This window comes from Scyliorhinus canicula, chromosome 2 (genome assembly GCF_902713615.1).
Source record: "Scyliorhinus canicula chromosome 2, sScyCan1.1, whole genome shotgun sequence".
Classification (NCBI taxonomy): domain Eukaryota; kingdom Metazoa; phylum Chordata; class Chondrichthyes; order Carcharhiniformes; family Scyliorhinidae; genus Scyliorhinus; species Scyliorhinus canicula.
This window is the reverse complement of record NC_052147.1, coordinates 144,955,309-144,980,427: the sequence shown is the minus strand read 5'-3', so window position 1 is coordinate 144,980,427 and position 25,119 is coordinate 144,955,309. Positions and strand designations below refer to the sequence as shown.

Here is a 25,119-nt window from a genome sequence, read left to right as displayed (position 1 = left end):
GCTGCCTACTTCCAGATTGCCCCACAAGAGGAAGCATCCTCGTTGCATCTAATTTGCCAAGCCCACTTCAGAATCTGATAAGTTTTAATAAGATCAATTCTCATTCTTCTAAACTCCTATGGATATAAACCCAACCTGATCAATGTTTCTTCATATGACATCCCCTTCATCCCAGTAATCAACCTAGCAAAACTTCTCTGAACTACCTTCAACAGAAACTTTGAATACTTTCACAGGAATCTTTACAAACACTGAACTGATGTTTAGCACTTGCCACGGACAAGATGTAGGTGCTTTCTTACTTCCCATTATAAAAATGTCTTGTATGGAAAGAGAAATGTGTTTTATTACCTTCTGGTGTGCATTCTAATTAAATAATTTATTTCCCAATTTCTTTGACTTTTTTTGAATTTAGAGTTCTCAATTATTACTTATTTTCCAATTAAGGGCCAATTTAGCGAGGCCAATCCACCTACCCTGCACATTTTTAAGTTGTGGGGGTGAAACCTACGCAGATACGGGAAGAATGGGCAAACTCAACACGGACTGTGACCCAGGGCCGGGATCGAACCCGGGTCCTCAGTGCTGTAGGCAGCTGTACTAATTATTTGACTAGATGTGTCTAATTCAGCCTTTAAATATCTTACTGTTCGCTGGAGTAGAGAATTTCAAGATTAACAGACGTCTGAGAAAATAAATTCCTCATTTCAATGTTAAATGGGAGACCCCTTATTTCTAAACTGTGTCCCCTAGTTCCAGATTCCCCCATGAGGGGAAATATTCTCAGCAACTACCCTACCAAGCCCTCTCAGAATATTTTATATTTTAATAAGATCACCTTTCATTCTTATAAACTCCAATGAATACAGGGCCAACCTTTCCTCATAAGGCAATCTTCTCATCCCAGGAATCAACCTTGTGAACTTTCTTGTGAATTTGCCACAGCGCCAGGGACCCAGGTTCAATTCCAGCCTTGGGTGACTGTGTGGAGTTTGCATGTTCTCCCCATGTCTGAGTGGGTTTCTTCCGGGTGCTCCGGTTTCCTCCCACAGTCTAAAGATGTGCAAGTTAGGTGGATTGGCCATGCTGAATTGTCCCTTAGTGTCCAAAGATGTGCAGGTTAGCTGGGGATACGGGGTTATAGAGATAAAGCAGGGGAGTGGGCCTAGGTGGGTTGGTCTTTCAGAGGTTCAGTGCAGACTCAATGGATTCTAATTGCCTCCTAAAATAAGGAGATTAAAATTGTATACAGTATTCCAGGTGTGGACTTACCAACACCCTAAACACCCTATATAGTTGTAACAAGACTTCCCAACTTTCATACTCGAACCCCCTTGCACCAAAAGGCCAACATTCCATTTGCCTTCCTAGTTACAAAGACGGGAGTAGCTGAAGACAAAAAGATCTTAAAATATTTTGTAACAAGGAATCATGTAATTGTAATGATTTGCAGTGAAATGCAAATACCGCCATTTTAAATGAGTGGAGGTTTCCCTTTGTTTACGTTCTATGACTGGCAAGCAGACTGTGGACCAACGCATTTGTATCAAATCACCAAATTGACCTCAGCATTTCAGCAATCAATGCAGTGCGTACATGTGTGAGATACAGGGTGAAAAATGTAATAAGTAGCAAATATGGTGCTTAATTCATTTCTAGGTTGCTTGATTAATAGGTTTGTATTATTTATGGAAAAGTTATACATTAGTATTGTATTTGATTGTATTGTTTGCAGCTATAACGGTGCTAAAGGGTTAATGATTTAAAAAACATGCGCACTTTTCACGGAAAGTTGCTGCCTGCTGGTTTGACATCAAACATGGGCCCTGTGTATCATATGGCCAGCAAACAGCGCAAAATGATCACCAGTGAGTTTGGAGTTAGTTGGCCAGGCCATACCTAGTCAAGGGTTCAGGTAACCAGGTCACACGTAGGCAGGAGGCTACGTGCATGTAGGGGGCAAAAAAAGGTAGGCAGGTAAAAAAGTAGAAACTTTGAGGATCTCGGCACACAGGAGGAGGAGCCAGTGAAGACATCAGACAGACAACATTGGAGAGAACCGAAGCCAATGTCATCGGTGTCGAGGCAGCTGCAAGAGGCAAGGATTGAAATCTACTGTTGCCTATTATGACTTATTCCTGTTCAATCAATCAATTAAATCATTATAAATTCTGTTAACATATTGGACCCAAATTATTGCTTGTTGCCTTTTTGCCTTGTTCCAAGAACTCAACTAAGGTCAGGGTACCCTACAAGTTCTTTACGCACATGCACATCTGAACATTACTATTCAGATCTTGATGGAAATACAGTAGGAGTAACAAGATAAATCTCTGCAGCCATCCAGGTGAAGGGTGAGTGCAGAAAGTCCGCAACCTCAGAAAGAGATCAGAACAAGATCAGGCCGATTGGTCAAGGTGCCTCAGAGACTAAACCTCTGAAATCTGAAACTTTTGGACAAGATGTAAGACGATGTAAATACTTGCGATAAAGACTTGGGGATAGATTAACATCAGTAGCACAAGATGCTGATGTAATGATGATGCAATAACAAATGACTGAGTAACACAAATCTGAAAGTAAGACAAGTCCCAAATTTATGCAGAGTTCTTAGAATGTATATAACCACTGCAAATAAAGAGTAATGGTTTTCACAAACTACAATGTCACCCAGGTAAGCAGATGGGGCTTTAATTTAACATTTCATCTGAAAGACAGCAGCCTCAACCATGCAGTTCTCTCTCGGTCCTGCACTGGAGTGTCAGCCTTGACTTTTGTCCTCAAGACTTGAATCCAGAATTATCTGACTTAGAGGCACTAGTATTATCAACTGAGTCATGGTTGAGAGTGGAGGGTCTATGATCTTTGAAGTTGGCAGGGCAAGTTGAGAAAAAAAAAAAGGGTTTGTTGCTCTATTAATGGAATCCTCGGCTGGAGAACTGTGTTCAATTCTGGGCACCATATTTCAAGAAATATGTCAAGTTCTTAAGAGAGGGAATAGAAAGGATTTATTGGAATTGGTACCAGGGAGATTTCAGTTATGAAAATGAAATGAAAAATGAAAATCGCTTATTGTCACGAGTAGGCTTCAATGAAGTTATTGTGAAAAGCCCCTAGTCGCCACATTCCGGCGCCTGTTCGGGGAGGCTGTTACGGGAATCGAACCGTGCTGCTGGCCTGCTTGGTCTGCGTTCAAACCAAGCGATTTAGCTCTGTGCTAAACAGCCCCTTATGTGGAGAGACCGGAGAAGCTGAGGCTGTTCTCCTTAGAACAGAGAGGGTTAGGCGGTGATATGATACAGGCATTCAAAAATCATGAAGTTTTATACCTGTCTTTCACTAATGTTGCCGCACTCCTTACAAACAATCTTGTTAACGACAATTCCATGGTACAGTCTGTTAATAAGGTCATGTCCCGAGGTTCCAACTAAAGAGCTTTCAAGTGCACTGAAGAGAATTCGGTTTAATTCTTGTACATCATGCTGACTCGTCTCCTGTAAAATAATTTTGATCTGTTCAATTACACACTCCACCAATCATCCAAAGATCTATCAATGGATGTCAGTTTAAAGATCTTTCAGAGAAAACATACCACCAGAATCGCAACAAAGCAACATTACACATTTCATTGCTCAATTCCATGAAATTATAGCTCACAAATTCTTCAGGAGGTGTTTGTTCATTATTTCAACTCATATCCTCCGATTCTAGTATTCTCTGTGCATCATTGCCTCCCTCTACTCCACCACTTCGGCCCAAATTTCTTGAGCACCCCAAACTTCGCCCGACTCTACAAGCAACCTGAAAACGTAGCTATACAGCCATGCTTTCAGTCATTTCTGCTAACTTGTGTCACTGTTCAATTCAATTCAGTACATGTCCGAAGGGACTTCATAATATCAAAAATACTAAATAAATTGCATGGGTGGCCCCTTGGTCAAGAAATGCTCGACATGTTCAATTATGCTTCCAAAACCCTTGAGAGCATCTACTGCATTCCAGGTATTACTCTTCCACGTTTTAGAAAGAAAAAGGCATTTTTCTTTTGTCTAACGTAGAGCCAAACATTTGTAAGCCCCTGACGATGTGCAAACTTTCCTCACCAAAGTACAATTAAATCTAATTGACTTGAGGAGTAAGACGTACCTGGCCAGAGACTTCAAAGGGACAGATCGAATTATCAATTAAACATCATAACCATGTTTCAGATCCTAGACTCAACAGCTGATGAATAGTGATACAAAGTAATTTTTAAGCCAATGTCAGCTTGTAGCTGGCTCAAGAAGCAAAAAAAAAGGGGAGATCAGATCACCTCCCATCTTCTTGGTCAGGTGGCTCCTGACAATAAAATAAATTTTATTTCCTAGTGGAAATTTTTTCCAAACCTAGATAGTATTGGCAAAATGGGGAATATTTAGGATTTAGGAGCAAAAGGAAGATTGCAGACCTTAAGAGAAGATGGGAAGGGGTTGAGGAGACATAGGAACAGATCTGGCACTGAATGGAGATCACATTATTTCCCAAGGAAGCAAGAGATCAGAGTGCACATCCTGACAGCCGAATACCAGGATAGCAAACCTATACCTTAGTACCATTTACCCACTAAGTTCTGCAATCTTTAATACTCTCAGAAAAAAATCATAAATCTATTTCTAAATATTTAACTGACCCCCAGCTTCAACAGCTTTCTGGAGAGAATTTGTTTTCCACTATCCTCTGAGTGAAGAAGGGGCGAAGAGAACAAAATATAGACCACGCATTTTTCTCCATTTAAGCAACATATAACAGAGAAGGAAATTGACTTGCTTCTCTCTAAACACTTTATAAATCCAGTAAATAAAGAAATAAATAATCAGCATTTTATAACACACCTCATTACTTGTCCAGCCAAAGCTATCTGTTAGGTCAGATGTCGATGCTGCCAGCTGGTCTGCAAGCAATAACTGTGCAAAAAGCCTCTGCAACTCCAAAGGGATGACTCGAACCTAAAAGAGTATTAATATTATTACTGTACACAATCTTTGCATCCCATCATACTCTAGTACTCCAAATTAATTTTCAACTCTGCCCCAGTGCAAAGCAATAATGTGAACAGACCCAACACAATACTGAGACAAAGAATCACCCTCCACTGAAAACGTGCAAATGCTTTGTAACAGCAACTGCTAACATCATACTGGACTTTTTAATTGTTATAAAAATACTTTTGAATTTCTTTTTTGAGATGATGTCGGCAATCCTGAACATCGGATTGGAGCCTTGTTAATTGGTGGCGATCTTTGGGGTTTCAGTTGCGTCGGAATTGCTTGGCTTTTGCCTCACTAATAGCAAGGAGATGGATCCTCATGGGTTGGAGGACGATTACGCCGCCGAGCACCTCGACGTGGCTGGGTGACTTGATGGAGTTTTTACATCTTGAGAAAGTTAAGTTTACCGTGAGAGAGTCAGTGGAAGGGTTTAACCGCAGATGGCGGCCGTTTATATTGTACTTTAAAGAGTTGGTCACTATTTAGTTGTTTGGGGGGGGGGGGGGGACTTAGTAACTAAGTTTTACTGTTGTAGGGGAAAAGGAGGTGGAGGAGGGGACTCTTACAGTTCAATTGTTATTCTGTGTTTGTGGAGGATTTGTATTAAAATTGTTAAAAAGTTTTAATGAAAATATTTCCCCCCAAAAAAAAGAATACTCTTGGATATTGATGGGTACAGCAGAGAAGCATAGTGAAGAAGAAAATATTAAGTTGTTTAGCCCAGGGTCCAGGTTCAATTCCCGGCTTGGGACACAGTCTGTGCGGAGTCTGCACGTTCTCCCCGTGTGTGCGTGGGTTTCCTCCGGGTGCTCCGGTTTCCTCCCACAGTCCAAAGATGTGCAGGTTAGGTGGATTGGCCAAGCTAAATTGACCTTAGTGTCCAAAAAAAAAGGTTGCTGGGTTGCTGGGTTACGGGGAAAGGGTTGAGGTGCGGTCTTGGGTAGGGTGCTCTTTCCAATGGCCGAACGGCCTCCTTCTGCACTGTACATTCTATGATATTATGATCCTTGAAAGTGTTAAATCACTAGGCCCAGATGAAACGTATCGCAGGCTGCTTATGGAAGCTGGGCTCTGTTGAGTATCATCTTCAATCTTGCTAACATAGTATTCAGTGTATAAAAAGGGGGAGAAAGGCCAATCAACCTGACCTTGATAATGGGAAAATTATTAGAAAACATGCTGAAAGATGGTAAAATTGTAATTTAGGGAGGAACAAATTCATCAAGGACAACACTGCAATGAAGTTTTTGTGAAAATTCTCTCGTCACCACATTACGGCGCCTGTTCGGGTACACTGAGGGAGAATTCACTATGTCCAAATCACCAAATAAGCACGTCTTTCGGGACTTGTGGGAGGAAACCAGAGCTCTCGGAGGAAACCAACGCAGGCACGGGGAGAACGTGCAGACACCGCACAGTGACCAAGCTGGGAATTGAATTTGGGTCCCTCGTGCTGTGAACCAAGAGTGCTAACCACTGTGCTACCATGCCATGTGATGGGTTTTAGCAAGGCTTACCAATGTCCCACACGTGGACTGATCGAAAAATTAAAAGCTCATAGGTTTCAAGGGCAAGTTGATTGCAAAATTGGCCCAATGCTAGAATGCAAAAAGGTTATCGCTAATGGATGTTTTTGTGGCTGGAAAGTTTTTTCAAATGGGGTGCTACAAGGCTCAGTACTATCATATATCAATGCAGGATTAAGACGTTTACATTTGATACAAAAATTGACCGTACGAGTTTTAGTGGGGAGAAAGGTGAAGACTGCAGAAAGCGATCAAAGAACTGGTCGGGTTGGCAGAAAAGTGGTGAATGGAATATAATTCACATAGGTGTAGAACATAGAACATAGAACACTACAGCGCAGTACAGGCCCTTCGGCCCTCGATGTTGCGCCGATCTGTGAAACCATCTGAAGCCTATCTGACCTACACTATTCCATTTTCATCCATATGTCTATCAGTGACCACTTAAATGCCCTTAAAATTGGCGAGTCTACTACTGTTGCAGGCAGGGCGTTCCACACCCCTACTACTCTCTGAGTAAAGAAACTGCCTCTGATATCTGTCCTATATCTATCACCCCTCAATTTAAAGCTATGTCCCCTCGTGTTGGTCACCACCATCCGAGGAAAAAGACTCTCACTGTCCACCCTATCTAACCCTCTGACTATCTTATATGTCTCTATTGTCACCTCTCAGCCTTCTCCTCTCTAACGAAAAGAACCTCAATTCCCTGAGCCTTTCCCCGTAAGACCTTCCCTCCATACCAGGCAACATCCTAGTAAATCTCCTCTGAACCCTTTCCAAAGCGTCCACATCCTTCCTATATTGTGGTGACCAGAACTGCACGCAGTACTCCAGGTGCGGCCGCACCAGAGTTATGTACAGCTGCAGCATGACCTTGTGGTTCCGAAACTCAATCCCCCTGCTTATAAAGGCTAGCACACCATATGCCTTCTTAACAGCTCTATTAACCTGGGTGGCAACTTTCAGGGATTTATGTACCTGGATGCCGAGATCTCTCTGTTCATCTACACTACCAAGAATCTTGCCATTAGCCCAGTACTCTGCATTCCTGTTACTCCTTCCAAAGTGAACCACCTCACACTTTTCCGCATTAAACTCCATCTGCCACCTCTCAGCCCAGCTCTGCAGCTTATCTATGTCCCTTTGTATCCTATAACATCCTTCAGCACTGTCCACAACTCCACCGACCTTCGTGTCATCTGCAAATTTACTAACCCATCCTTCTACACCCTCTTCCAGGTCATTTATAAAAATGACAAACAGCAGTGGCCCCAAAACAGATCCTTGCGGTACACCACTAGTAACTGAACTCCAGGATGAACATTTGCCATCAACCACCACCCTCTGTCTTCTTTCAGCTAGCCAATTACTGATCCAAACCGCTAAATCACCTTCAATTCCATACTTCCTTATTTTCTGCAATAGCCTACCGTGGGGAACCTTATCAAACGCCTTACTGAAATCCATATACACCACATCAACAGCTTTACCCTGATCCACCTGTTTGGTCACCTTCTCAAAAAACTCAATAAGGTTTGTGAGGCATGACCTACCCTTCACAAAACCGTGTTGACTATCGCTAATCAACTTGTTCTTTTCAAGATGATTATAAACCCTATCTCTTATAACCTTTTCCAACATTTTACCCACAACCGAAGTAAGGCTCACAGGTCTATAATTACCAGGGTTGTCTCTACTCCCCTTCTTGAACAAGGGGACAACATTTGCTATCCTCCAGTCTTCCGGCACTATTCCTGTCGACAAAGACGACATAAAGATCAAGGACAAAGGCTCTGCAATCTCCTCCCTGGCTTCCCAGAGAATCCTAGGATAAATCCCATCTGGCCCAGGGGACTTATCTATTTTTACATTTTCCAAAATTGCTAACACCTCCTCCTTTTGAACCTCAATTCCATCTAGCCTGGTCGACTGAACCCGAGTGTTCTCCTCGACAACATTGTCTTTCTCCAGTGTAAACACTGACGAAAAATATCCATTTAACGCTTCCCCTATCTCCTCTGATTCCACACACAACTTTCCACTACTATCCTTGATTGGCCCTAATCTTACTCGAGTCATTCTTTTGTTCCTGATATACCTATAGAAAGCCTTAGGGTTTTCCTTGATCCTATCCACCAACGACTTTTCGTGTCCTCTCCTCGCTCTTCTTAACTCTCCCTTTAGGTCCTTCCTGGCTAACTTGTAACTCTCAAGTGCCCTAACTGAGCCTTCATGTCTCATCCTAACATAAGCCTTCTTCTTCCTCTTGACAAGTGCTTCAACTTCCTTAGTAAACCACGGTTCCCTTGCTCGACAACTTCCTCCCTGCCTGACAGGTACATACTTATCAAGGACACGCAGTAGCTGTTCCTTGACAAAGCTCCACATTTCGATTCTACCCATCCCCTGCAGTTTCCTTCCCCATCCTATACATCCTAAATCTTGCCGAATAGCATCATAATTGCCTTTCCCCCAGCTATAATTCTTGCCTTGCGGTATATACCTATCCCTGCCCATTGCTAAAGTAAACATAACCGAGTTGTGATCACTATCACCAAAGTGCTCACCTACATCTAAATCTAACACCTGGCCGGGTTCATTACCTAGTACCAAATCCAATGTGGCCTCGCCCCTTGTTGGCCTGTCTACATACTGTGTCAGAAAACCCTCCTGCACACACTGCAAAAAAACTGACCCATCTATAGTACTCGAACTATAGTATTTCCAGTCAATATTTGGAAAGTTAAAGTCCCCCATAAAAACTACCCTGTTACTCTCGCTCCTGTCGAGAATCATCTTTGCAATCCTTTCCTCTACATCTCTGGAACTATTCGGAGGTCTATAGACAACTCCCAACAGGGTGACCTCTCCTCTACTGTTCCTAACCTCGGCCCATACTACCTCAGTAGACGAGTCCTCAAGCGTTCTTTCTACCGCCGTAATACTTTCCTTGATTAACAATGCCACACCCCCCCCCTCTTTTACCATCTTCTCTGTTCTTACAGAAACATCTAAATCCAGGAACCTGCAACAACCATTCCTGTCCCTGCTCTACCCATGTCTCCGAAATCGCCACAACATCGAGATCCCAGGTACCAACCCATGCTGCAAGCTCACCCACCTTATTCCGGATGCTCCTGGCATTAAAGTAGACACACTTCAAACCAGCGTCCTGCTTGCCGGTGCCCTCTTTCGAACTTTTAACCCTATCCCTGACCTCACTACTCTCAACATCCTGTACACTGGGACTACAATTTAGGTTCCCATCCCCCTGCTGAATTAGTTTAAACCCCTCCGAAGAGCACTAGCAAATCTCCCCCCCAGGATATTGGTACCCCTCTGGTTCAGGTGAAGACCATCCTGTTTGTAGAGGTCCCACCTACCCCAGAATGAGCCCCAATTATCCAGGAAACCAAAACCCTCCCTCCTGCACCATCCCTGTAGCCACGTGTTCAACTCCTCTCTCTCCTTATTTCTCACTTCACTAGCACGTGGCACGGGTAACAACCCAGAGATAACAACTCTGTTTGTTCTAGCTCTCAGCTTCCACCCTAGCTCCCTGAATTTCTGTCTCAAATCTCCATCTCTCTTCCTACCTATGTCGTTGGTACCTATGTGGACCACGACTTGGGGCTGCTCCCCCTCCCCCTTAAGGATCCCAAAAACACGATCAGAGACATCACGAACCCTGGCACCTGGGAGGCAACACACCAACCGTGAGTCTCTTTCGTTCCCACAGAACCTCATGTCTGTTCCTCTAACTATGGAGTCCCCAATGACAAGATAATGTAAGATAATGCATTTGAGGAGCTCAAACACGGCATTGGAATACATGATAAAGGTAGGATTCTGTGAAGTTTAGGGGAGCCAAGATATATTAAAATGTATATCTATAGATCCCTGAAGGTAGCAAGACAGGTAGATAAAGTAGTCAAGAAGGCACAGGAAGACTTTCATTCATTGGCCAAGTTCTACGGTACAAGAGCAGAGAGGTTATTCTAACACTGTATAAAATACTAGTTCGCCCGCAGGTACATTACTGCGTACAGTTCGGTTCTTTGCGGTTACAGGAGGAATGTGATCACACTGGAGGGAGCACAGGAAAGATTTATGAGGATGCGGCCAAGAATGGAGAATTTTAGCTATGAAGAAATATGTTGAAGTTGTTATTTTTGGAAAGAGCGGACTGAGGGGTTATTTCATTGAGGTCTACAAAATAAGGAGGATCCTAAATAGAATGGATAGGAAGGACCTCTTTTCACTAACAGAGAAGTCAATAACTGGGTGCATGAATTTAAAATAATTAAATTCTAGTTTAATTAAATAAACTAGAGGCGAGTTCAGGACTATGTTTTTTTACCTAGAGGATGATAGTTACCTTAATGTGGAACCATCACAGACGAATAAGGAGCCGCGTAAAAGGACATCTGATCATCACCTGTCAATCTGATTCAATCAGCCACCTTAGATTGAGTAGCTTTTCAGAATCACACACCAAGAAACTCAGTACCCATTTCTGTAGATAAGCTAGCCCAGACCCCCACCCTGCAAGCCCTCCACATGCACACTCTCTCTCTTTCAGTCCTCTAGTTGGAAGGAGCTTTTGCAAAGACAAACAGAAGGTTGGAGAGTTTAGTCATCCGTTCAAAATGTGAGGGACAATAGGGTTTGGAGGAAAACATCTTCTTTCTTTCTGGCTGGGTGTCGATTCTGACCCACAGCAAAGCTTGCTGCATTTACCGGATTAAACCTGGCACAGAACAATTACACTCGGACTTTTTCACAACAGCTACCGAAGGAAAATCCTCCGAACTTTACATGTAGTGCTGCATTTGTCTGCCCCCACACACACAAAAAGAATCTTGCATCATTAAGTCAAAGATTCTTGATATCAGTCCTCAAAATAGCCTTCTTGAGTTTAAACCTGTATCCTACTCTCATAGTTTAATTTACAATAGTGTTCTGGATTCATCTTTCCCAGCCCTTTCATAGAATTTACAGTGCAGGAGGTGTCCATTCGGCCCATCGAGTCAGGAAAGAGCAAAATAATTTGTCTTCCCCTGCATGATTATCTTTATAATAACAATAATCTTTATTGTCACAAGTAGGCTTACATTAACACTGCAATGAAGTTACTGTGAAAAGCCCCTAGTCGCCACATTCCAGTGCCTGTTCGGGTACACAGAGAGAGAATTCAGAATGTCCAAATGACCTAACACAGGGGTGGGCAAACTTTTCTGTGCAAGGGCTACATTCAGAAATTCACAGTTTTAAAGGGCTGCATAGTATAAGTAAAATAATTAATATTTAAAATAGCCAAAATAAAAGGTTTTTAAAGAAAAAAAAAGCAATTAATTTTTATTAATTAATATTTTAAAGTAGAAACTTTACATGAAACACATTTATTTGAAAAACAAAGTAACTCAGTTTAAAGAAAAAAAAGCAATAAATTTTTATTAATTAATATTTTAAAGTAGAAACTTCACATGAAACACATGTTGTGCCGAGCAATGATCACCCTACTCAAGTCAATGTATCCACCCTATACCAGTAACCCAACAGCCCCCCCCCCCCCATTAACCTTAATTTAAAAAAAAATAAAATAAAAAAAAAATTAAAAAAAATTTTTAATGACTTGATCTTGGTGGGCCGCATAAAGACCTTTGGCGGGCCGCATGCGGCCCGCGGGCCGTAGTTTGCCCACCCCTGACCTAACAGCTCGTCTTTCGGGACCTGTGGGAGAAAACCGGAGCACCCGGAAGAAACCCAGGCAGGCATGGGGAGAACGTGCAGACTCCGCACAGACAGTGACTCAAGCCGGGAATCGAACCTGGGACCCTGGCACTGTGAAGCAACAGTACGAACCACTGTGCTATCGTGCTGCCTTTAATCTTTAAGATTCAGGACTCTTATGCCTCAATTTCTGTAGTCATTCCTCGGTGTTAGTTGTGGCTCAGTGGGTGACGCTCTTGTCTCTACATCAGACAGATGGTTGTGGATTCACCCTCACATCTAGGCTAACACCCCAGTGTCGTACTGCAGGGATGCTGTCCTGTTAGAAATCCTGTTTCCCAGATACCCCGTTAAATGGAGGCACTGCATCTCATGTGGATTTAAAGATTCCATGGGACTATATTGAATAAGAGCAGGGAGTTATCCCTGATGTCCTAACTAACATTTATCCCTCAATCAACATCGCACAAAAAAACATGTTTATCTGGTCTTTATCACATTGCTGTTTGTGGGAGTTTGCTGTGAATAAACTGACATTGCAGCAGTGACTGTACTTTATTGGCTGCAAACTACTTTGTACTCTAGTTGTGAAGGTGCTAGCAAAATGCAATCTTGTTTTATTTCCATAATTCAAACATTGACATAAGCCTCGTGGCTCTCCTCTGCACTTTGAATATCACTCGACTTTCATAGAGTTTTACAGCACAGAAAGAGGCCCTTCGGGCCATCGTGCCTATACTCGCCATCTAGTGGGTCCTGAAGGTTCGCCAGTTGGCAAAATTGGAGAAAAAGTTTGAAAAATACTGTCATAACTTCAGGACTACAAGCCACGATCTGGAAGACGGGATTAGAATAGATCTGTTTGGCTTGCATGGGCAAGATGGACTGAATGGCCTTATTCAGTGCCATAAATCTTTTTAATGTTTCTATATATTGCTTGGGCACAATTACCTGCAGAATAAATGTCTGGCAATACTACTAAATTCTGCAGTAAACCTCGCTATTAATTCAGTACACCAGCCAGCTCTGATTATTCATTTTTCTGACCATACATGAATGGTGAAGGATGAAAGTAAAGGGATGTGTGCAGAGTTGCAACAAACGTCAGGAGACACCGATGAGTACTCATACACATCCAATCATCTATCAATTTGAACCAGAACCATTCACATCAAAAGATCAGGATTGAGACACATCACAAACCCATTTATACACACAAAGTATCTTTATTTTCAAATGTTAAATTGATCACTATTGTAACTTTACTATTGTACCAAAATTAATGAACTTATGATCTAAAAGAGTGAGATTTGACAGGCCTTGTAATGGCCCTGCTGTTTCAGCCAAAAACCTCTCGGGTAGCATTTTGTACATTCTGACAACTATTAAAAAAAGTTAAAAGGTCCAGATCACAGAAGAAACTCTCCGAGGCAATATATAGAGCCGTACTAGGTCAAATCAATAACTTCATCAGGGAAGAAAGAAAGACTTTCACTTATGTTATATCTTTAATGACCTCAGGATATATCCCAAAGTACATTACAACTGATGAAGAGCTTTTGAAGCACAGTCACTGTTGTAATATAGCACGGTTTTTTAATCAAAGGTGACTAATATGTATTGAACAGTGAAACTATGTACATAGAAGAGCTTCGGGCATTAACATTTTAGAACATTAAGATTGAACTATTATTTGTACTGAAATATGTCACTAAAGATCAAGGCACACTGTGGGACCTGCATAAGGCACCAGAAACAAAGATAGATTGTGTTTTTTTCTATTGGTTCAGGGATATGAGCTACTTCCATTCCACTAAGTTGTTACTTGTTCTGTAGCTAATCGTATGCCTAGTGTCAGAAAGGGTCCACATAGTTACCACAAAGTACACCACCTATAGGTTTTAGTTCAATTGACCCTTTGAGTCAGTTTTATGTTCAAAAATTTGTCACTTGTGCGAACAGAAATCTGAAGCCAGGTGTTCTATTTCCAGATATGGAAGGGCAGGCTGGGATGTTCCTCAATACTAACAGGCCCTGGAATAAGTTGGACACAGAGGCTAAAAGGAGAAAACAAGTCATTTCATATGCTCACACAACAGTGGTGTTGTAAAATTATCAGTTATTTACTTGAAATATAATTCTGAAGTTTAATTGATCAGAAAATAAGCACTTATTGTTCATAGGGTGATGAAAGGAGGAAATTGTATTTTACTGATCACATTACTTGCGCATTAATAAAGCCATTTTGTTTTATTTCAATTGGAAGAGAAACAAAGATTAGTAGCCCACAGATAGTCTGAGGACCCATAACACCAGCTCAGGAATTAACATGAGCTTTTTGTGTTCATTTATTTGAATGTCTGAACTTAATAAAGAGGAACAGTGCAGAATACAAAGAATTAATGTTAAAAATAGGTAAAGGCAAACATTCCCACCTTTGACTCTGGTTTGTCTTTGTCTGATAAATATCCCAGTTCCTCCGGCCCCAGGGCAAACAATGATTCTGAGTCAAAAGAGATGGAATGTTAATCATACAGCATAACTTGCATTTATATGGAGTCATTATTGTTTTAAAATACTCTAGAAGTTAAATTAGACACTTTGGGCGGAATTCTCCGCAAGGCCCGACGCCATCGTGAAACCCGGAGAGGTTCACGACAGCGTCGGAGGCCGCTCCTGGCCCCCTATTCTCCCCTCGCGGGGGGCTAGGAGGGTCGTGCCGTAATCTCGACCGCGGGGCCTTGTCGCTGGCGTCAAGGCCCGGCGCGTTGATAATGACGCGGCCGGCGCGCCTAATGACGTCAGCATGTGCAGGTTGGCGTCTTCCCCTCCGCTGCCCCGCAAGACGTGGCAGCTTGATCTTGCGGGGCGGCAGAGGGGAAAGAGTGCGTCCCGTTGAGGCGCCGGCCCGACGATCGGTGGGCACCGATCGCGGGCCAGTCCCTCCCGAGCACGGTTGTGGTGCTCACTCCCCTCTCCACCCCCCACAAGCCGCAAAACAGCTGCTGGCGCCATGTTCACGCCGGCAGCAACCAGGTGTGGTTGCCCCCAGTGTGAACTGGTCGGGAACGCTCGGCCGCTCGCCCCATCTGGGTCGGAGTATCGCGGGCCGCCGGGAAAAACGGCGGCCCGCGATTCTCCGAGCGGCGTGTCGCGTTGGGGTGGGAGAATCGCGGGGGGTGCCAGAGCGGCCCTCCCGCGATTCTCCCACCCGGCGTGGGAGCGGAGAATCGCGCCCTTTAAAGTGAAAAGAGATATTAGGATGGGTGGGCAAAGGCTTTGTGGAAAAGGTCATTTTTAGAAAGGAGGTGGAAATACATAGGGCTTTAGGAAGAGAATTCCAGAATTTAGGGACAAAGGGCTGAACACAGCCATTAACAGCAGATTTACGAGAGGGAAGGTGGGCAGGACAGCAGAGTTGGAGGCTCGCAGAAACCTTGGAGAATTATAAAGCCAGAGGATTTCACAAAGAGGGTTAAGGCCACAAAAATATATGAATGCAAGGCTGAGAATTTTAAATTAGATGCACTAGAGGATCCAGGGTCAACAAAGGTTAGTGAGGACAGGAATGATGGATGAGCAGGACATAGTGTGGATGTTATAGGCAGATAATTTTTGTGATGAGCTGAACATGAAAAGGCTAAGAGGTATAAGAAAGCCTGACCAGGCCAGTGACAGCCTTGACTGGAGGCAATGAAGGCCTGCAATAAAAGCTTCAGTAGCAGATGAACTGAGTCAGGATGGTAGTGGGTATGGAATTGGAGGCTCAGCTCAGGGTCAAATAGAACCCTGAAACTGTGAATGCTGTAGTGTTTTAACTACTGCCCCTACTTCCATCCAGAACCAGGTGGAGAATGACACCAGTTACAAATGTAAAGGGTTTGGACCATGCAACACAAAATCAGAACAGAAAGATAAAAGTGCCTTCTATAATTAATTTCTCAAGGCATAAATACATTTTATTTTAGAGTTCCTGTTTATTCAGCAGTACCAAAATTGGGATAATTGAATAACATGATCTTCATGTACCATGTGGCATTTTAAATCCCACAATTCCTCTGCCCAATAGTAGAATATTTGTACCCTTGGTTTTCCTTTGAATTCCTCCTCTCCATTTTCTGAGGCTTCATGCCTGGCCGAAACTGCCCCAGATGGATAGTCTTTTGTCTCTCCTTCAAACTCTGTGCATTTCCAGAATGCTCCTTTATTGGTTTAGATTCCCAACATCCAGATTTTCTTTTTTAATCAAGTGTGTTTATTGTAAACACATTCTTCAATAATAGAGATACAGGGCCAGGCGATCTGTTGTTGCTGCATGATGTGGGACCCCATTGTGGTTCTTGGTGAACACACCTGTAACAAGTGTTGGTTGCTTGTGGAACTTCAGCTCAGTGTTGAACAGCTGGAGTCTGAGCTTCGGATGCTGCGACACATCTGGGAGCGGGAAGAATTACATGGAAGCTGTGTTTCAAGAGGCAGTCGCATCCCTCAGATTAAGTACCTTGAATTCAGCCAGTGGTCAGGGACAGAAGGGTGTGACTATGAGTGAGGTAGGTAGAGGGATCCAGGAGGTAGGGTTTCAGGAACATCAACCCTTGTCCAACAGGTTTGAGATTCTTACTCCCTGTGTTGATGAGAACGGGGACTATGGGGAGGATGAGCAAACTGACAACAGCACTGTGGTACAGTGAGCTATTAAAGTGGGAGTTGAGAAAATAAATCTAGTCATAATCGGGCATAGTATAGTTATGGGCATAGACACTGTTTGCCGTGACCAGGAATGAGAGTCCCGAAAGCTTGTGTCGCTTACCTGGTGCTTGGGTTCGGGATATCTCATCTGGGCTGCAGAGGAACTTTGAGTGGGAGGGTAAAGATCCAGCTGTCGTGGTCCACGCAGGTACCAACAACATAGGTAGAACAAGGATAGAGGTTCTGCGAAAGGAATATGAGCAGCTAGGGGCTAAATTAAAAAGCAGATTCAAAAATGTAATAATCTCCAGATTACTACTTGAGCTAATTGGCACAAGGTCAATAAGATTAAAGAGATGCATGGCTCAAAAGTTGGTGTGGAAAAAATGGGTTTGAGTTCATGGGGCATTGGCACCAGTACTGGAAGGACGGAGCTGTTCAGATGGGAAGGTCTTTACCTGAATCATGATGGGACCAGAGTTCTGGCAAATCGCATAACTAAGGGCTTTAAACTAAATGAGAAAGGAGTTTCCAGAACAAGTAATAGAACAGAGGGCTCGATTCAATCTGCAACTAAGTCCCATAGGGAGCACGTTTAGACATGCCTTTTCCGGTGGTCGCAGCGGCTCACATTGTATAAGTGGCCTTAGTGTGGAATGCGCGGCTGAAGCCGCATATAGCCCCGTTTTGTACACTAGGGAGCTCCGCTCGCAGGAACTCCCCAGCGTCGTGAGAGATCGGGATGCCATTTGCAAATAGCGCCCTGATCTCCAAGGACCCTGAAGCGACCCCCGCCCACCCCCCTGCCCGAATGCACGACAGGAGGGTCTCCGGCAACGAACCCCCCGTGATCCTCCCAAAACCCAAGATGGGCACACCAGCCCAATCGCGCGCACACAAAATGCCAGGCTGGCATCCTAGTGGCGCCAATGCTAGCTGACATTGCCACCTGAGCAGCTTTGCAGTGCCAGACTGGCACCAGGGTGCCCAGGTGGCACCAACAGTGCAAGGGCGTCACCCGCCCAGAGGGCATAAATCCCCTGGGAGACCCTCACAAGTGCCGTTCCATCTGGTCCCTCTCGTCCAAGGTCCCCGAGGCAAAGGGGATGAATCCCAAAGCCTCAGGAACCTGGGGAATCTGCACATTAGAGTGAGACTAGCTGCCTGGATCTAATATGCAGATTTGCCAAAAAAGTGATCCTGCCCACAATGGCAGGATTTACATGGCAACATCTCGCAAGGGTGTTACGAGCCGGGTAGATCCTGGTTTTTATCGACCACACTGCACCGTGGCGAGCTGCTTTTCAGGCATAGCGTGGCCATTGGATTGCGCCCCGAGAGTCTGGAAAGCAGCAGGAATCTAACTTCAGGCACAGCAAATAAGGGGACAACTATGAGAAGGAGGGCAGTCAACGCAGGACTGAGGGTGTTGTACCCAAATGCAGTAAATGAGCTTGTCGCGCACATTGAAATTGGCAGGTACGGTGTTATGGGCATCACAGAGATGTGATCACAAGGGGATCAGGGCTGGGATCGAAATATCCAAAGATCTGTGTCCTGCAGGTGGGCAGAGGGGGCGGGTTGACTTGTTAGTAAGAAATGAAATTAAATCGATAGCAAGACGTGACTTAGGGTTGGAAGGTATAGAATCTGTGTGAGTAGAGTTGAGGAACCGCAAAATAAAAACACTGATGGGAATTATGTGCAGACCCCCTAGCAGCATTCAGGGTGTGGGGCATACAATAAATCAGGAGATAGAAAAGGCACATAAGAAAGGCAATATTACAATAATTCTAGGGGACTTCATAAACAGATGGACTGGGAAAATCAGGATGGTAGCAGATCCAAAGAAATGGAACTCGTGGAATTTTTGCAAGATGCTTTTTTTGGAGCAGCTTAAGGTAGAGCCCATTGGGGAACAGGCAATTCATGATTTGATCATGTGCAATGAGGCAGCCTTGAATAGGGGAAAAAGGGGAAGGAACCTTTCGAGGCAGTGACCACAACATGATAGAATTCACCCTGCAGCTTGAGATGGAGATGCTGAAATCAGATGTTTTAGAATTGAGTAAAGGTAACTACAAAGACATGAGGGAGGTGATGGCCAGAGTTGATTGGAAGGGGAGCCTGGCAGGGAAGACAATGGAACAGCAATGGCAGGAGTTTTTGGGTTATTCAGGAGGCACAACAGAAATTCATCCCAAGGAGGAGGAAACATGCTAAGGGGAGGACGAGACATCCGTGGCTGATAAGGCAAGTCAGAGACAGCATAAAAGCAAAAGAAAAAGCATACAACGTGGTGAGGATTAGTGGGAAGCCAGAAGATTGGGAAGCCTTTAAAAACAAGCAGAGGACAACTAGAAAAGCAATAAGGGGGCAAATATGAAATATGGGTAAGCTAGCTAGCAATATAAAAGAAGACTGCAAGAGCTTTTTTCGATATATAAAAGGTAAGAGGCAACAATGGACATTGGACCACTGAAAAATTAGGCAGGAGATGTAGTAATGGGAAACAAAGAAATGGCAGAGGAACTGAATAGGAACTTTGCATCAGTCTTCACAGTGGAAGACATGAGCGGCATACCAGAACTTCAAGAGAGTCAAGTGGTCATCACGAAAGAGAAGGTGCGAGGGAAACTGAACAACCGTATGGACTACACCAGAGGCTCCTGAAGGAGATAGCTAAGGAGATTGTGGAGGCATTGGTGGTGACTTTTCAGAAATCACTGGAGTCAGAGGTCTGGAAAACATCTAATTTAACACCCCTGTTTAAGAAGGGAGGGAGGCAGAAGACGAGGAATTATATGCCGGTTAGCCTGACATCGGTCATTGTAAGACTTTAGAGTCTATTATTAAGGCTATTATTGGGGCACAAGTGGATAGCACTGTGGCTTCACAGCGCCAGGGTCCCAGGTTCGATTCCCCGCTGGGTCGCTGTCTGTGCGGAGTCTGCACGTTCTCCCCGTGTCTGTGTGGGTTTCCTCCGGGTGCTCCGGTTTCCTCCCACAGTCGAAAGATGTGCAGGATAGATAAATTGCCCTTAGTGTCCAAAAAAGACTAGATGGGGTTATTGGGTTGCGGCGATAGGGTGGAAGTGAGGGCTTAAGTGGGTCGGTGGAGACCCGATAGGCCGATGGCCTAGCTTCTGCACTGTATGTTCTATGTTCTATGAGATTGGAGAGTACTTGGAAGTGCATGGTGAAAGAGGGCTGAGTCAGCATGGCTTCAAAAAGGGGAGGTCATGCTTGGCAAATCTGTTGGAATTCTTTGAGGAGGAGGTAATGAGGAAGTTAGACAAAGGAGAGCCAGTGGACGTAATGTCATTGCTGCCTCACAGCACCAGGGACCCGGGTTCAATTCTTCCATTGAGTGACTGTCTGCATGGTGTTTGCACTTTCTCCCTGTGTTGCATGGGTTTCCTCCCACAGTCCAAAGATGCGCAGATTAGGTGGATTGGCATGCAAAATTGCCCTTACTGTCCAATAGATTAAGTGGGGTTACTGGGTTACGGCGATAGGGTGATGGCGTGGGCCTAGGTAGGGTACTCTTTTAGAGGGTTGGTGCAGACTCGATGGGCCGAATGGTCTCATTCTGCCGATAGGGTCCTTTTTTTTTTTAAATTTAGAGCACCCAATTTTTTTTTCCAATTAGGGGGTAATTTAATAATAATAATCTTTATTAGTGTCACATGTAGGCTTACATTAACACTGCGATGAAGTTACTGTGAAAAGCCCCTAGTCGCCACACTACGACACCTGTTCGGCTACACAGAGAGAATTCAAAATGCCCAATTCACCTAATAACCTACACTGCACGTCTTTTTGGGTTGTAGGGGTGAGACCCATGCAGACCCGGGGAGAATGTGCAAACTCCATACGGACAGTGACAAGGGGCCAGGATCGAACCCAGGTCTTCGACGCCATGAGGTAGCAGTGCTACCATTGCGCCACCGTGCCGCCCGTACTGTAGGGATTCTTCTATGATGTATTTAACTTTCCAGAAGGCCTCTGAAAAAGGTGTAATCCAAGAGGATGCAAAATAAGATGAAGAGCCCATGATGTTAGGTGCAAGGTACTGCATGGATAGATGATTGGCTGACTGGCAGAAGGCAGATAGAGGGGATAAAGAGGTCTTTTTCAGGACGGCAGCCGGTGACTAGTGGTGTTCCACAGGGGTCAATGTTGGAACTACAACTATTCACAATATACATTTAACGATCTGGAAGGAGGAACTGAGGGAAATGTTGCTAAGTTTTCAGATGGTACAAATATATTATAATAATAAGTCATAATTAGTGTCACAAGTCGGCTTACATTAACACTGCAATGAAGTTACTGTGAAAAGCCCCTAGTCGCCACATTCTGGCGTCTGTTCGGGTACACCGAGGGAGAATTCAGAATGTTAAAATCACCTAAACAGCACATCTTTCGGTATTTGTGGGATGAAACCGGAGCACTGGTGGAAACCCACACAGAGGGAGAACGTGCGGATTCTGCACAGAGAGAGACCCAAGCCAGGAATCGAATCTGAGCCCCTGGCACTTTGAAGCAATAGTGCTAACCACTGTTCTACCATGCCATGATATGTAGAGGGCCAGGTAGTGTTAAGGAAGCGAGGAAGCCGCAGAAAGACTTGGACAAGCTAGGTAGGAGAGTGGGGAAAGAAGTGGCAAACGGAATACCATGTGGAAAAGTGTGAAGTTATGTCCTGTGGCCGGAAGAATGGAGGCATATACTAATTTCTCAATGGGGAACGGTATTGCTGAGGCTGTATAATGCTCTGATCAGACCCCATTTGGAATACTGAGTTTTGGGCCTCGCATCCAGGGATGGATGTGCTGACCTTGGAGGACGTCCAGAGGAGGTTCACAAGAATGATCCCTGGAATGAAGGGCTTGCCTTTATAGGAGTGATTGAGGACGCTTGGTCTGTACCCAATGGAGTTTAGAAGAATATGGGGGGGGTGGGGTGATCTTTGTGAAGCCCATTGAATAATGAGAGGCCTAGATAGAGTGGACATGGAAAAGCTATTTCTACCTGAAGAGACTAGAACGCAACGGCACTGCCTCAGACTGGAGGGACGATCCTTTAAAACTGAGATGAGGAAGAATTTCTTCAGTCAGAAGTGGTGAATCTGTGGAACTCATTGCCACAGAGGGCTGTGAAGGCCAAATCACTAAATATCTTTAAGAAAGAGATAGATAGGTCCTTGGTTAATAAGGTGATCAGGCGTTACAGGGAGAAGGCAGGAGAATGGAGATGAGAAACATATCAGCCATGATCGAATGATGGAGCAGACTCAACGGGCCGATTGGTCTAATTCTGCTTCCATATTTTATGGTCTTATGATGATTTGTGCTGGTGCAATAGCATCAAGTGTTAAAGCCTCAACCGTTAGAAATGAACAACTTCAGACATTTGCTGCTCCCAGTTCTTAACCTGGGTCACATGATTTGCAGGAATCTTCTGATTTTGAGGGATAAGAAGAGAACAAACAACATCTTTAATGTAATAGAATGTCCCAAGGTGCTTCACAGAAGTATTATAAAACAAAATATGATGCCGAGCCATGTAAGGAATGAAAGGAAAGCAAGGTGGAGAGATACTAAAGCGGGCAGAATCAGAGAGGCAGAGATCATGGAAGGTTGTGTGGCTGGTGAAGAATACAAAGATAGGGAGGGAGGAAAAAGCATGGAGGGATTTGAAAACAACAATGAGAATTATAAATATTTGACTGTGTTATGATCCAAGACCAGACCTCCAACAGTAGCTAGGAAAGTGGACCAAAACCCAATATTTTAATTTATTTTAAGACTGTATGGAAAGAATTATTTGCTACAGGAGTGATTGCTTGAAAATGATAGGGCTCCGGTATTTCTAAACCAAACTTTATTATGAATGCAATAGTTAACTTTTCACTTCACACCCGAAAAGAAGAGCTTACAATTAGCCCTCAACACAACTATATAATTTCCCATCAAACAACAAGAAAAGAAACATGCAGTTCTTAATACAGCTTAAAATTAGCAGGGCATAGAGTAATAATTGCTTGATAAAACACATTTGGCTCTGGTTGGAACCCCTTCAGACTCTGCCTGAATGTCTTCAAATAGCTACTTCAACTAGGTTGTTTCAGCCTCTTCCTTGTCTTCAGGCAAGACTGCTCTGCTTTAAAAAATGATTACTTTTTATTTTTAACTATCCTTCTTGAAAAGACAAGACTCAGTTCCTGTCTCTCTAAGCTTCTCCAAACACACCAGACTCAATGCCTTTCTAAACTCCATCCAGCAATGACCCCATCTCCCCAAGCTAATAAAAATAATCTTTATTAGTGTCACAAGTAGGCTTACATTAACACTGAAATAAAGTTACTGTGAAAATCCCCTAGTCGCCACACTCCAGCGCCCGTTCAGGTACACAGAGGGAGAATGCAGAACATCCAATTCACCTAACAAGCATGTTTTTCGGGACACGTGGGAGGAAACCGGAGCACCTGAGGGAAACCCATGCAGACATGGGGAGAACATGCAGACTCCGCACAGACAGTGATCCAAGCCGAGAATCGAACCTGGGGCCCTGTCGCTGTGAAGCAATAGTGCTAACTACTGTGCTGCCCTGCCGTCCTGAAAAACACACCATCTCTGCAGACTGCAAAAGCACATTAACTGCCCTGCGCCCTCCCCAGCCAATCCAGTGTGCATTAGCCCAAACTGATGAACACATTCCTTCATCAATATCATCTTCTGGTTGCTAAGACTACCCAGGCTCTGCAAACAAAACTGCAGTCAAACACACACCTCAGGTTTTTAACCCTTAAATTGCCCACTATATTTATAATCCAATTTTCCTAAAATCTTCCAAATTCCTCCAAAAGAGCTAACTAAGCCCACACCCCACCATATCCCTATAACCCCACGTATTGACCATGGCCAATCCATGTAACCTGCACATCTTTGTACTGTGGGAAGAAATCGGAACACCCAGAGAAAATCCACACAGTCACGAGAGAACATGAAAACTCCACATAGATAGTATCTCCAGGCTGGAATCGAACCCAGGTCCCTGACCTTGTGAGGCAGCAATGCTAACCACTGTGCTACCCTCTTTTAAAACTAACCCTTGTCGGAGATTGTTCTCCTTTTCACAATCGGCAACCCTTTTTTTGTAGAGGCTCAACAAGCCGATCCAGAGTTAATTTAAGATAGAACAATCAGCCCAAACTGGTTGATAAATTCCCAGAGTGTTACTGTATTAAAAATGGGATACTAATGAGGAAGTAGAGACCTCCTCACAGACCTGCAGATGATGAATGGGTGGTTGTTCATCAGGTCGTGATACTGCCCAAATATCATAGAAACAGAGTTAACTTTTCAATTCCATATGACTGTTATTCAGTTTTGAAGAACTGAAGCGTCATACAGACTTAAAACGTTAACTCTGTTTCTCTCTCCACAGATGCTCTCAGGCCTGAATTTTTGCAGCATTTTCGTTTATTTAATGCAATTAAGAGAATTGGTAAAATAAATTATTCCATAGACACCCGAGGTAACAGGAAAAAGGAATTGGCTGTGTTGTATCAATATGTTCAAAAACAATACCATTGTGGGGAGGATAAGGAGCAGAAATACCAGGTGGTAAGTGCAGAGGACAAGAGAGATGGCGAGAGTGAGGCAGGAGATATGAACAGTTCACAAATTGAACCGCCTACTACACATGTAGCTAACACTAAAGTAGTTAGCTGAAGCAGACAGTTATACACACCATATTTTCATACTTCGAGGCAGGGCAACAAGAAGATCCAGTGAGATTACGAACAGACTTTGAAGAAATTTGTACGAGTAAACCAAGGTGTACAACTTTTGCCACTCATGATGTGGATGTAGGGTATTCTTCCCTAAACCAACATCCTTATCATTAAATCCAGAGAAAGAAGTTAAAGTGAAGGCAGAAATTCAATATATGTTGGAAAATCCTCTATCCTCGTGGCCAAGATCTTAGCCAATAGCTTGGCATCCACATTTAGCAACGAGATTGGCCTGTAAGATTCACACTGTTCAGGGTCCTTATCCCGTTTCAGAATGAGTGAGATCGAGGCCTGTGACATTGTAGGGGGGAGGATTCCCTTCTCTATCGCCTCATTAA

The 25,119-nt window shown here is 43.8% G+C and overlaps 1 protein-coding gene across 2 annotated transcripts in view; it reads right to left on the bottom strand.

Moving 5' to 3' along the window:
- The window catches only part of usp40 (ubiquitin specific peptidase 40), a 194,934-nt gene that overhangs the window by 127,545 nt on the left and 42,270 nt on the right, over window positions 1–25,119 (bottom strand). For both annotated transcript variants that reach the window (XM_038787466.1, XM_038787473.1), the window contains exons 3-5: window positions 14,725–14,792; window positions 4,872–4,985; window positions 3,330–3,494 (exon numbers count right to left, since the gene is read on the bottom strand). In XM_038787466.1, coding sequence (XP_038643394.1) covers window positions 3,330–3,494; window positions 4,872–4,985; window positions 14,725–14,792 — 347 coding nt within the window. The remainder of the gene's footprint in view (window positions 1–3,329; window positions 3,495–4,871; window positions 4,986–14,724; window positions 14,793–25,119) is intronic.